The sequence below is a fragment of the Perca fluviatilis genome, chromosome 9, assembly GCF_010015445.1.
Source record: "Perca fluviatilis chromosome 9, GENO_Pfluv_1.0, whole genome shotgun sequence".
NCBI classification, from domain to species: Eukaryota; Metazoa; Chordata; class Actinopteri; order Perciformes; family Percidae; genus Perca; species Perca fluviatilis.
In genome coordinates this window covers 13,073,695-13,088,449 of record NC_053120.1, presented here as the reverse complement: position 1 = coordinate 13,088,449, position 14,755 = coordinate 13,073,695, and the positions used below count along the sequence as shown (strand labels likewise).

General features: G+C 39.8%; 1 protein-coding gene across 2 annotated transcripts in view; it reads right to left on the bottom strand.

Moving 5' to 3' along the window:
* Positions 1 to 14,755, bottom strand: part of raver2 (ribonucleoprotein, PTB-binding 2) — a 94,878-nt gene that overhangs the window by 11,996 nt on the left and 68,127 nt on the right. For both annotated transcript variants that reach the window (XR_005640174.1, XM_039810256.1), the window contains exons 6-10: positions 8,670 to 8,790; positions 5,698 to 5,780; positions 5,507 to 5,605; positions 4,589 to 4,700; positions 2,759 to 3,099 (exon numbers count right to left, since the gene is read on the bottom strand). Coding sequence is in view for 1 of the 2 variants with exons in the window: in XM_039810256.1 (XP_039666190.1) it covers positions 2,759 to 3,099; positions 4,589 to 4,700; positions 5,507 to 5,605; positions 5,698 to 5,780; positions 8,670 to 8,790 (756 nt within the window). In the remaining variant the exon portion in view is untranslated. The remainder of the gene's footprint in view (positions 1 to 2,758; positions 3,100 to 4,588; positions 4,701 to 5,506; positions 5,606 to 5,697; positions 5,781 to 8,669; positions 8,791 to 14,755) is intronic.

The window sequence follows — 14,755 nt, the reverse complement described above, 5'->3', positions numbered from 1 at the left end:
GTTTTTAATGTTGCATATATTCTGATGAAATGCTGAAGAGGCTGTGGAAACCTGGGAGGATTGTACTCTCTGTTTAATTACACTTTCCCTCCATTAAAGACACTTTAGAGAAGATGGCGCTGGGACTTCAATCAGTTCCCCTAAGAACCTTAGCACTGTGATTATCTCTGTACACTGACTTATTTCAGATGAAGCTTTTAGTATAGCAGTGCTTTATATAAACCAGGCAGACAGGTATTCAGTGTGTGCAGACAGGTGTACGTACATAACAGAACATAAGAGAAGGCCTTGTACTGTATTAGTAAATAAGGGTGAGAGTGAAGTGCATTATTGGAATTTCCCAAAGGGAGAGCCCTTAAAAGACTAAGGCTGTTTATTCATAGGCTCACTAGATGTGTGTGTGTTTGTGTGCTTTGAAGCCCTGATGAGGCTTAATCAGGAATAAATACCCGTCGACAAGAGACAGGTGCGTAGAGAGATAGAAAGAGAGAGTGTGTACTGAAGGGCTGCAACAACCAATTATTTCTATTTCGTGATGAATGTGTTAATATAATTTAAATTGGGTTGTCCATAAAATGTCACAAAATAGTGAAAACGCCCATCATCAAATAGTAGTTTATCATGGATGTGCATGGGGCTGTAGTAAGACTGATACTCAAGAGTTTGGAAGGTGGGTTCTTAGTTTTTCTAAAACCAAAAACACAAAAGCAAACGTGTAAGGAATAGATTAAACTGTGTGTTTGTCTGCTTTAATGTTGAGAGCTAACAGGCTAACTACCTACAGAAGTAACTAATAGTTGCTTCTAATGCCACGGAGCACATCATGAACTAAATGCATTAGTGTGTGGGGCTACAAGTTAAAAAAAAGAAAAAAGAAAAACATTCACGACTAGCATACTGGAAGCCAATCATGGATGTTATTAGGCTAACGTTAGCAACTCTGTCCTGCTCTTTGAGTCTGGTTCTCTGGAATAAACAGTTTTCAAAAGTCTTCCTTTCCATTATTATTTTCTTTCCATTTTAAGGTTATGTTTGAAGGAAGATGTCTCATCTTAGAAATGTCTTAATGTACTGAGTTAATCCTGTTATAATTTTGAATATATTAAGTAATATGGATCTTGTGAAAATACGTGTGTTAAACTGATTGCTTCTCCATATAAATCTGTTGATTAAATGTCAGTATGATAGTGATGGGAAAATGATGTTATCTTATGTGTTCGAGCGGCCTAACAGTCAAATTAAATAAATTCAGATATAGTGAAACTTAAAATCTGTACCTCAAGTTAGAAAGGGATGAAACTCTCTCTCGTAACCTCCCCGAGACCGCCCTCAGGACAGGCCGGTTAAAACACACAGACAGCGACTCTTCTCTTACTCTCTTATCTCTCAGTTTTCTTATTATCTTACTCTTATTATCTTATGCTCTTAATCTCTTGCTCTCTTCCTCTTATTCGCTCAGCTTCTTATTGTCTCCTTAGCTCAATTTTCTCTTAATTCTTCTTTTTTGTTTATTTTTGGCTTCTCTTATATTCGTTTTACATGCAGTTTTTACGCCTTTTCGTGCCTTTTTGCTACCTTACGCTTTTGAATTAGAATCTATAAAGGCCCCCCTGCTACTTTAGTTATACTGACAGTTTTGAACTGAAACTTTCTTTTAAGTTTCATTTCCACATTTTGAAGCTCATCATCTTTTTGAAGTTTCTCTAAAAAATCCAATCTGAGAAACCTAACTTTGTTTTCTTTTTCTCACCTGTGAACTCAGAACTTTCGTTTGATAAATCGAAGAGTTTTTTATTCAGCCACGTGAATCGTTGTTGGAAGTATTAGAACAAAGTTGAACTCCAAAGAGAGCCGACTTCATTTTTGAACCGAGTCATCAGCTCGTCATCCGCTCTCCTGAGCTTGCTCGTCTACCTGTAGCGGCCACTTTCCGGCTTAAAAAGGACTTTCACTGCAAGTACCCGGGCACAGCCAACACGAACCGACGCATCATTAGCTGGTGTTACAGAAGGCCAAGGAGGAGTCTGACCGTCTTCTGTGTATCCATCGACCTGGGTCGGAGGCTGTAGCCCTAGAGTCCACGCTACTGAACGAGTAAGACAAGCCAAACAAACAGCTGACCCCTTTGTTGAGCATACACAGGTTAAATTAGTTATAATTCGTTAATCAACCCTCCTTTTTCTTCCGTTTTCCTTATCCGTTTGAATCCATTTTCCCATCACTAGTTATATATCAACTCATAGTGTGATAACTATCATTTATTCTGTTTACTGATTCTAGTTACATGAATGTGATGCTATTATTCTTATTATCTGATTAATAAACCCTTTTTCTTATTGATAAAGTCGTTGTCGGTCTATCTTATTCATTCTTATTCAGAATTCTGTGTCAATACACGGTTACGTATCACAGCTTTCAATTTGAAACTGAAATATTACATTTTGACTGAAACATAATTGGTGATTAAAGTACATTATATTCTAGATTTGAGGATATTTCCTTCAAATCTGAGTGTTGAAAAACGGAGTGGTGCCCTATAATTCACGAGTGCAAATAACTATATTGATTTATAAGTGATTATAGATTAACATCTGATATTAATATTCAAAATCTAATACTGTACATGTGTAGTGAACAATTGATTTATGCTACAGGAGGGACAGTGGGGTTATATGGCCCAGTGGTGGGTGGGTGGGTGGGTGTGTGTGTGTTTGTGCGTGGGTGGGTGTGTGTGTGTTTCTGTTTTCTCTGTGCTCACCATGCTAGCCAGGGGGCAGCCATCTGAGCTGTGGCGCTGGCCTGTTGACGTATAAACTCCTCCAGGGGGTTTAGGTGGAGGTGGACCGAGGCCTGAGTGACTTAAACCCAAGGAATAGCACTGTTCCTGCAGATGGGAGCTCACCATGGTCCCGGGAGGAGCTGGCTGCCTGTCACAGGAGATGGAGGAGGAAGAAGAAGAGGAAGCAGAAGGGTTTGTGGAGATAGAATGGGTGCTGTTTAGTTCTCCCCCTCCAGCTCGACCCTGGAGGTATGGCATCACACCTGCTGCTGATACCACTACTGTGGCATTGTGGGATGGCATTGACTCCTGGCCCAGCTCTGTAAGAGGAAAGGAAGGACAGAGAAGGAAAGAAGAAGACAGGTAAGAATAGGAAAGGAAGAGGAAATGAAAAGAAAGGAAAGGAAAGGAAAAAGGAAACAAGAAGAAACAAAGTGAAAGTTAAGAAAAGGAAAGAGAAAGAAAGGACAAAGGGAAAGATAGAAAACAACAGAAAGGAAAGGTGAAGAAATAAAATAAAAGGAGGCAAAAGGTACAAAAAAAGGAAACAAGAAGAAACAAAATAAAGTTAAGGAAAGCAAAAGATAGGAAAGACATACAAATATAGCACAGAGCAACAATGTAAAATAAATTATGTAAAGGGAAATGAAGGCAAGGAGAGGAGAGATGCCAGATGAACATCTGAAATGTTTTTTACTAACAACCATCAGCGCCTCTGTCTCCTCTGGACAGAGACAAATCACTCAGGTAGGCCGGAAACTGAGAGCTCAGCCCGACCGTCTCTGCAGAGCCAGTTGTAATATCGGAGAATGGGTTTCCTGCTCGCACATCATCACTTATCATGTTTATTTACAGCCCAGCACTTTGCTGCACACTCCCAATATTTCACTCACTCCAGGGTTTAATAAACACAAATATGTACACACAAGCACATATAATTTAAATATTGTCTCACACACTAAAGGTGAACACACACACACACAAACACACACACACACACACAACACACACTTATTATAAATCCAATATTGCTGTGACAAATGTCCCCCACAGCACAATAACAGAATGAGCTCTAAAAAGTCTTAAGCTAACAATCCCAGCAGACACATGCGCTGATAACAACCCCCCAACACACACACACACACACACACAAAAACACACACACACACACACACACACACACACACACACACACACACACACACACACACACACACACACACACACACAAGATGCAGACAGATGAATGTTTGCTCAGTCATTTTCTTGTCTTTGCAGATTTTTTGAGAGACCTCCATTGTGATATATGCTTGTGTCTGTGATATGTCATTTCCATTTAAACCAACACAGCTTTTCTCAGCTTGAGATTTGAATCGTACACAGTAATGTACAACTGTGAGGCATTCAGGAATCTGCCGAGGAATCTGCGAGGGGCAACCCTGACACCCAGCATGAACATAGTATGATTAAACGTTGTTGACATATCCGTTTACATGTATATCACCCTCTTCTTCTGTGTTTACATCCTTTTATTGTTCAAAAATACCCAGCTGCTACACATCAAATAAAAAAAAATTACACTTTCAGTAAGAAGTGGCCATTTTAATGAGATAGAGAGATACCTGAGAAAATACAAATACTCTGTGGGATACTGAGGCATACTGTATGTACTCTCTTTACTGCTTGAAACAGGTGGTTAACAAAAACACTGGTGAGGGACATACTGCAGGTCTCATTATTGTCTTACTAGTTTGCAGTAATGACACCAAGTCATTTGACGAGGGCTTACTGATACTGGGTGCTGCTCACCTGTTGGGGAGTCTCCCAGGAGGCCTTTCCCCAGCGACACAAGGCCTGGAGGCCGCAGAGACAAAGCTTTCTGCATCAGCAGCCTGGACGGGTTCCCAAGCAGACTGGAGACCTGTGGAGGAGAGATGTAATATAGAGATTAAGTAAAGAATGAAGGAAAAAAAAGTGGAGTGAAAAAGTTATCAAAAGAAAGAAAGAAAGGGAGATGGTGAAGAGAGAACAGAGATAAGAGAGACGATGAGGGAGAGATAACTGTGAGTATCAAACTAAAGTGTAAATTACACTGCAGAAGAAAAGCACCAACTGTATGTTAAATACATACAGAATGTATTAGCATTTCTTCTTTTTTACATTCTCCTCTGCACTTACAATTGTATATATTATTTGGAAAGCCAGAGGACATTATTATTTTTTATTATTAAGAAAAACAGTGGGAAAGAAAAAGCCATGATGTAGAGTTTTAAAAAAATGGGGGGTGATGAAGGGTCAAAAAGAATGTCTGGATTTTTAATTTCTCATCATAAGCCACTGTGACTTTTAACGTTCACCTAAGCAATTAAAGGAAACACCAGAGACATTTTAAAATATGCAAATCAAAATATGGAGGGACACTTTAACACCTCAAGGTCTTCCTTTTAAACAGAGGAGAAGCAATTAGGTTGCGTGATTTTTGGGGGTTGATTAGTTTCATTATGTATTAAGTGCTGAAGATGAAAATGTAAGAGCACATATGCACAACGCCCACAACTATGTTTGACCCTCACCACTAACCTATGCAAATGCACACACACACACACACACACACACACACACACACACACACACACACACACACACACACACACACACACACACACACACACACACACACACACACACACACACACACACACACACACACACACACACACGCCTTACGTTGCTGAGGCGTTTGTCTTTGATGTGAAGAAGCTGTTGCTGTGCGAGCTGCATGTGCAAGAGGTTCTGGAGGACTAGTCCATTACCCAGCATAGCATTCTGCAAGGTAAAGGAAAGTAGACATGATGGTTACAAACACACACACATACACAAGTATATAAATCCCACACAGGTGTTGATGTTATTGTGACCTGGTGTGCTTTTCCCAGTGTGAGCAGAGCTGTGGTGAGAGGAGGTCTGAGGAATGGCAGGCTGGTGTGACGTCCGTACTTCCCTAAAAACACAGACAATAAATTCATCAACCAGTGCTTCTCGCTGTAATTTTTTATTACAAGTGTGTTAAGCTTGCTGCATAGCTGTGATAAAGACAACCTGCCTGCTGAGGAACCTAATGAAATGGTTACAGCTGTGCATGTTTGTGCACCAATAATTGTCTTTTCATACAAAAAGAATCAAGTACTGAACATACAATCGTTTTCTTCTGCTGTTAATTCTGATCAAGTCTTGAGGAAGAAGAAGCATCGCAAAATGTTGGCTTATTACAACAGTTTCAACACCCGGTGTGGCTTTCATTGTAATGCTGAAGAATTTGAATTGATCCGATGTTGAAAATGAGCAGTTACATTGTATTTTCTTCCATCAGCGGACACATAACAATAAATCCTCTTGCTTCCCAAATCGCCATGGCAACAACAAGAAGCAATTTTTGCATTGACTTCATTGATTATAACTAGAATGGCTTGTTGCTTTTAAGCTAGGAGTGAAAAAACTACAGAAAATATATTTAAATGTATTAGGGTTTGCCAACATTAACACATTTTCAAGCAAGACTTTTCTCACCTTCAGGCCATTGCCATGCTTCAACTACGCACATACAATACACACACTTTCTTTGGCTGTGTTCTTTCTCTGAATCATAAGGCCTCCTCATAATAAATGTAAGCGTCAATGCTAATGGTAGCTTCCTCCTGACTAGGTAGAGAAGTTTAACATTTAATCAGGGTCCTAATTTTAGACTTTAATTGTGCGTGCTCTTCTTTAAGAGAGCTTCCCCCACCTCCCTCATCATCTCCCCTTCCTGTTCTCATTTGTTCCACTAATGTCACATGATTACATTTTAATACCTGATTAGCCATTCATCAAATAATGAAGCCGTCGACGAGGTGATAACAGTATATAGGAGCAGACGTGTATAAAGTACTAGAGACCCATACTTGAGTAAAAGTACAAGTGCTCTATGAAAAAAAGTGACTTGAGTAGAAGTTGAAGTTGCTCTTTAAGCACCACACTTAAGTAGAAGTACTAAAGTATTCAACATTTTTTGTACTAAAGTATTGCAAGTAGTTTATTTTAAAATCTACTACTCAAGTACAGAAAGTACAAGTATTGTGTCATTTAGTTATTAAAGAAAGCAGTCAAAAAGTTTGAATATCATATTGTTTATATTATTTCAAATGTTTAGCCTAAGGCTGCAGCAAAAGGAATTAACAAATATTAAATATATTATATTAAAAATAACAAATACTGAAATAAAATGTACAATTATCACACTGTGCAAGTAAAATGAACATCCTCTCCAGCACAGTGACGTTTAAAGCCCCAAAAAACGTATCACACACTAGCTAATAACATGTGTGATGTACAGGAAAGTTAGCAAGCTAGCAAAATACAGATAAACTAGCAGCTTCACATCACAGGGTCAAACGGTTAGCGATATTTCTTTCCCACTATGGCCACGCCAAGACATGCCCTTCAATAGCTACTATTGGCTAGGCGTCCATGCTTACGCAAGGTAACGTAACCTGATTTGTTCAGGTCCTATCCCCTGACCAATCGGCTATACTAACCTTAACCACTCAATGTCAAATGCCTAACCCCAACCAATCGACCACTATGGCGACACCAAGTAGGTCTTGGCGTCGCCATAATGGGATTCGTAATTTTGCAAACGGTTAACATTCAGGACTTCACAACAGTAACGAGTAACGATGCAGCACATAAAAAATGTATCGGAGTAAAAGTATTTCATTCATCGAAAATATGTACTCAAGTAAAAGTGGAAGTAGGAGAAAAAAATAATACTCCAGTAGAGTACAGATACAGCCTTTTAGTAAGTAGAGTAGTGAAGTAGTACTACTTTGTTACTATACAGCTCTGTATAGGAGTGCCTAACAGACTCTTAAAGTGGATCTGTGATGATTATCCAAGACCCCTCAGGAGCGAAAAAGACTACTCAAAGGAACAAGTTCAGGATGCTGATTTGCTTTAAAATTTCAAAGATTATTCTAAATGTGCATGGAAATTTAATAAACAATTTCTAAGTTTAAGGTTTTTTAGTTGGACATTGACAAGGGAACTTGGAAACTCAATGTATGCAAAATAACAAAAAAGCTCTAGATTTGAAGAGATGTCAACACTGGTTGTAAGAGTTGTAAATTCAGAATGTGTAAGTCTTAACATCAAGGTCCATTTACTAGCTTGTTCTCTGAGCTTTTGACCACATCAAACAGACTTCCTCAGCAGATGTTATATTACAGTATAGTCATGTTATTGTTTCCTAACCTTTAAAATCATATACTTTTATGTGATTACATTTTTTTCTAATTGTCTTCATTTGTTGTTTCGAATGCAAACACAAAGAAAGTGGAAGGTGAGGGACATTAGGCTGAAAATGAGGGACATCCGGCGGAACCTCCGGCGGCACCGGAACAATCCCGTAAATGAAACTTCGTCGACATAGACCAGGCAAGGCCCAATCTTGCCTGGACCCTTCATTAATATCTCCTTACAGTCACACTTCTGTCATTTCACTGCACGTGTGGTAATCTGTTCCTCAGACCAGACCTTTAACTTCAAAGGCATGTGTTACATCTCCTGTTGTGCCAGTGGATCTCTATCAACTCCCCTCTCTAGTGCACTCCAATCTATTCAGCTCTTAAAAAGTATGTCAGAGAAAGCTAGCGCAATGTCGTTGCACACTAATAGCCCAAGGTGTTGTACATTACATGACATATGCTGATGAAGGTCATTATGTAGAATTCAGTGGGCTAAAAGAAATCATGAAAAAAATATTGGGTATATTACAAATTCAGACTTTGTTAAAATAATGTCTGTATATCATATCTTCTGGAAATGAAAAGCTGATCCATGCAGCAGCACATACCTCCTCTTTTCCCAGTGTGGTACGGCCTCATGAGGATCTGCAGGGCAGCAGGGTTGGTCACACTGGTTAACAGCTGGGCGAGGTTGGGTTCTGGTAGCAGACCTTTCCTATTACTCAGAATCTGGAGAACACAAAAGAACACGCAGGCACATGCACAAAAACACACACACACACAGAGAAGGAAGAGTGAGACTGTGCCTGTGTGTGTGTGTGTGTGTGTGTGTGTGTGTGTGTGTGTGTGTGTGTGTGTGTACAGTATGTGTTTTGATCTTGTCATTAGGAGTTCCTGATGGCTGTAGTAATCATTACACTAGTTTACATCAGCGGCATATGTCTGCAATGTCAGCAGAAGGGATTTGAACTGGGAGACAAAGAAAAAAAAGTGGAAAAAAGAGAAAGGGACAGAGCTGTTTGAGAAACACAAAAGGTGCAGAGGAGGACAGGGACGGGGAAAAGAGATGTAAAAAAAAACAAGGCAGCAGAAGAAATGGGAGGATAAAGTAACTTCAATTAAAAAACTTAAGGAACAAGTAAAGGCCACCTTTCAGGCATTTCAGACACTAATTTGTAATTTATCTGCCAAATGTATATGTTGACATGTTTACAAAAAACCTTGACACATTTTTCTGTAAAAGTTGTGGCAATCTGCTGCAATCTTGCTGAGGTGAGAATAAAAAGAAATCACACTGAGAAATGGCACAAACAAGACAATCTTATATATTTTAGTGTGCAGTGAGCAAACCAATCCCAGGAGAAAAGCAAATCAGATTTTGAACACCTTATACCAAAGGTATAACCATGTTTTCAAATTGTATTTCTAATAATATTTTTATTTGTTGCTAAATACTCAACAATCAAAGCATCATTAAGTTGAGCAAAAACAATAAGATAACGACAATTTTTTTTAGGAATCCAACGCTAAAAAACTCAGCTAATCTTCTTCAGGACTGTGTTGGTGTGATTTGATCAGTTTGACAATGGCCTGGCAACATGAGTAAACAACCCAATAACTGCCATCAGATTTTAATTCAAATATTGCAGAATCCTGATTGGTGCAGAGAAATATGCGACACACACACACACACACACACACACACACACACACACACACACACACACACACACACACACACACACACACACACACACACACACACACACACACACACACACACACACACACACACACACACACACACACACACACACTGTTTATGGAAGATGGTATATTCATGAAAAGAAGCTCATATGGAAAATTGAGTTTCAGGACCTTAAAATACTTCAGTGATCTATGTGTGAAAACCAAATTATATAAGATAGATGAACCACGAAATGTTACAGACTCCACATTTGAAAGGGGATACAGACAGGAGGGAGAGCAGCTATCTAATTTTAGCATTGGACCAGTTCGCACTCTTACAAAAGTAATGTAGCTCATATATCTTGGAAGTCTCTTCCTCTTCTAACTGAAATATGTCGTTTGAAATTGATCACGGAGATTATTTTTTAATGCAAAGTTACAGTTTTTAATTCACATTTTTTAAAGATGATTCTTTTGGCATTTTTCAGCTCTATTACACAGCTGTTGTATAAAGACAGACAATGAGGGAAATGGGTAAAGAGAGGGGTATGACATCCAACAAAGGGCCTCTGATGGAATTGGAGCTGGTATATGGTTTGCGTCTTAACCAGGTATAAACCATTCATCTACCAGGGGGTTAAGGTGTTTAAAAATGTCACTGGATTGTAAAACAGGGAGGAAAAAGGGGTCTGTGCCACTGCTACCAAAGTTAGTAGCTTGCAGCTCCACCTCTGATGTGTCTATTTAGCACTGCTCACTGACTTGTTTCAGCCTGCTTGTTTGGTGTTGCCCAGACTTCAGTTACTTTGTGTTTTGTATTTTATGTGTCTCACAATGTTGTTGTAGCTGCATGTTGTATTTAATTCTCTACTTAGCACACGTGTGTTTAAAGCTTATATTTATTTTGACATGAGAAGAATCTCGTGAAACTAAACAGATCTTTGCTGTCTTACATTTAATCGAAAAACATACTGTAAGGCACATGCTCAAATAATTTAATCATTCATTACGCTGCAAAATTTAATTCAACAGACTCAAATGAAATCCTATTGAATTAGACTGCGTCAAATCAAATGGATCAGCCCTTGTAGATCCTCCTCAGCACTGACAGCGTGGCGGCAGGGCTCGCTGTCTGGCCCGAAGACACGGCTATTTAAAATAACATTAGCAGGATGGTGATATTTCCTCCTCGTCTGCCCCTGAGCTACAGCATGACTTCAGCTCAAGTCAACCTTGTTTCCTCCCTGTCACATCCTGAAGAGAGAGCATTAGTGATGGGGATGGAGCGGGTCTGACTCCAGCCTGTCAGGAAGAGAGGAGGAGTCTGGTGCACACATACAGTACAGTATGTGTATTTCTGTGTTATAGCAGGGAAAACTGGTGTGTGTGTGTGTGTGTGTGTGTGTGTGTGTGTGTGTGTGTGTGTGTGTGTGTGTGTGTGTGTGTGTGTGTGTCGGTGTTGAACAAGGCCAGTCGAAGCTGACAGCGTCTTTTAAGGGAAGAGAGAGGAGGAGGACAGGAGGAGGAGGACAGCTCTCTCATTTCTTTTCTTTCTGCTGGAGGAAATGTCAGCATGCATCAGTCTGTTTGGCTACTGGCAGAAAATCCAGCCACACACCCACACACACTCCAGGGAGGTAAGAGAGCCGCGAAGAAGGGGAGGCGAGAAGTGTCGCGTAAGGAGAGGGATGCAGGCAGAAAAAAGGAGGAGGGAGGAGGTGGCCATCTGGTCCTCAGCGTTCACACTCCCATTCACTAACGGGAGAAATGAGAGAATCGCCTCAGAGAAGAACTGTAGCCAGGAGTAGGTCTTGATCTCTTTCTGAAGGTCTGATGTTTCTGCTGCTCACATTCACTGCAATAATCTTTAAAAATAAAAAAAGCCTCTGGGTACTAATGTAACCTTGCAGTCCTCACAGTCTCAAACGTCTTCTGTCTCTCTACCTCTACCTCATCCTTCCCTTTTCCTTCTCAACCAATCCACCCTTTTCTTTCACTGAGTTTATATCCTCCTTCCTCCTCATGTCTGTTTATCTTCCTCAGCTAATTTATTCAGAGACACATTCTCTCTCAATGTCTTTTCATCCTCTTTGTTGCAATTCCGACTCTGTGACTGTTGCTGCTCTGCTTTTCAACCTGTTATTTTTAACCCATTCATCTCAAGGCCACAACCTCTTTTACCTGTAATCTGATAATTCTTGCTCTGCAACAGTCGGGAATAAAATCATAGAGAATACAGCAGTCAGTATCTAAAGTGGTAGTGTAGCAGTTTGAAATTTATGAATGAATTATTATCTCACCCCTACTAATGCACGTGTTGGTACAGGACATTGTTTCAAAATTGGCGTAAGAGCGTTGCAGTTTAGGTCTTTGAAAGTTACAAACTCTGACTTTTAATTGTAGCCCTCCATACAGTAAGCCCAATTAGTGTAATATAAAATATTTATCATCAGATGCGAGTAAAGCAGCAGGCTGTTATGGTTTTCCATTGCCTATGGGTTATTCATAATGAACCATAAACCTGCAGTTCATGTGAAAATATAATTGTGGCTTTCAACGTGACAGGAGCAAAATTGTTGTAAATTGTGCCTATAGGCTGTTAAATGTGCATAACACAGCTAAATTACCACTGACATTGTGAATGAGTGCCATTATTAACGTTGGAGTATTATACAATAATAATGAAACCTAGTAAAGCTACAGTACATTCTAATGTATGCGTTTTGTGTAAAGGCTCACAGTGAACACACAGATTACAAGACACTGCTATCACAATAACAAAGAAACAAGAAATACATCTATAAAAATATTAGATGAAAAATACAATCTACCGGTTTTTCTCATTTCACTTTACCATCTACCAAGACAACTAGCATTTACCAGTTGATTGGTGGATTAACAACTATCATCAACAATCTAATCAGCTGGTGAAGATACTGTATATTCAGTCAGTTCCCTCTCAAGCAACAACCACTATTCACTCTACAGAGTCTATGAGTCACAGAGAGGAAGAGAGACAGACGGAAGTGTGTGAATGAATCGAGACATTTAAGTCTAAGGCAACCCCACGTTGCAATGCAATTTCAATTAAAAACCGACATGTATCTAATATTTGTGGCAAGTATTGCCTGCCTCTCTCACTCCCTCACAAACACACAAACTTATTAGTACTCATGCGAATTGGTTTTTATTGCAGAAGCATCCATCCATCCATCCATCCATCCAATCTGGGGTTGACTCGCGGGGGCAGCAGCTCGGCAGGGGACCCCAAACATCCCTTTCCCAAAGCCACATTGCAAAAGCATTGAGCCTGTAATGTTTGCTTACCCACTTTTGTAGCTAGATTCTGTACATGGGAGTACATAGTTATCTATTAATCCATGTACTTATGAAGATTAACTTTAAAAGTACTGTTCCTTTTCCACACCTGGCGACTAGCATTTACTGTACATCCTGTGTGTGAATGGGTGATGCATCTATTTGAATTTGTGTGTTTTTTGTTTGAGTGTCTTACTGCGTCGTTGAGTTTGGTTTATTTTAAGCAGCAGGAGACAATGGAGAAACCCAATCATTCTATAGACTATTTCAGCCAGAGGGTATATGTATGTGTATATGTTTATCAGATAATGTTGCCGGATGTCCAATAACCAGTTGGCACTGGCTTCACAATTAGCATGTCTGCTTGTTTGTGTGTTCAGATATAAGCAGATGTGTATAAAGTACTAGAGATCCATACTTGAGTAAAAGTACAAGTGCTCTATGAAAAAAGTGACTTGAGTAGAAGTTGAAGTTGCTCTTTAAGCACCACACTTAAAAGGTACAATATGTAACATTTCTGCTTTAAAATGTCTAAAAATGACCATACCTTATATATTTTTATGAGTTGTGTTCTTACACTATCCCAAATGTTTCCACCAAATGTCAAACCCAGAGAAATCTGTTATTTTATTTTCAGACACGGCACGTTTCCTTTAGTCGCCCGTCAGTGGCGTCATTAACTTTCTTCACCCTCCAGTTACTCTAACTTCCGTCAGAACACTGGCACCAAGATGATACGTTCAGGAGTAATTGTAAATCATGCAATGTCACGGAAAAAAATACTTGTAACCGTAATACTGCTTTTTTTGGCCATAAAGCATCATTTTGTGATTAATTACATCCCACTTTTATCACAGTAATACAACCGATACCTTATTTATTTTGAAAGTTCAATATCGACAAGTAGCTAACATTGATGCTAATGCTTTGTGGGTAACATTATGAGGTTACAACATAATTCAACACGCTTTAGTATGACTGTTTCGACCACAGTTAACAGGACTGGGGCCAAAGCCGAATAACTTCACTAGGAACGTTAACTGTATAGATAGACGATTAATCTAATGCTAATTTAGCCAGCTAGAACACCCCGGTCTGTCTGCCTCCTCCCCGGGCGAGAGACTCAGTCGGGGATGACAGCTGACAACAGCCCGGGACATATAGCTAGCTAGCTATCGTTAGCCCCCAGTCAGCTATCAGCCAGCTATTTTTTATTACAGCAACCCCCGGCCAGAACTTATCTCCAGTGCCTGGTGCTTACGACGCTAACGGCAGTTTAATTAAACGTCGGAAACGGACCATATCAGAGCAGGCACCGAGTCACAACAGCGGCCATCCATAGAGTTAGCTACATCTCCGCAGCGCTACCGGGTATGTGCTGAAAATCTCCTCCCTGCCGGATTTCTCCCCTCTTCGCGTTAAGCTGTCTTCACGGTTAGCTAAATTAACCTGACAAAAGGTGAGTTAAGCACCTAAACGCAAATTTAAGATTACTGAAAAGTGAAGGGGAGAAATCTAATCAAGAAAAACGTAATTATGTTGGGGAAACTGCAGCTATTTTATTAGAATGAATAAACGTAACGTGAATAAACTTGAACGGGTAAACTCGTCCGTGAACTGATGCATTCTAACTGGCAGCGAAGGTGTTTAACACTTAAAACTCCCATAATTCCACGCAACTTCCCAA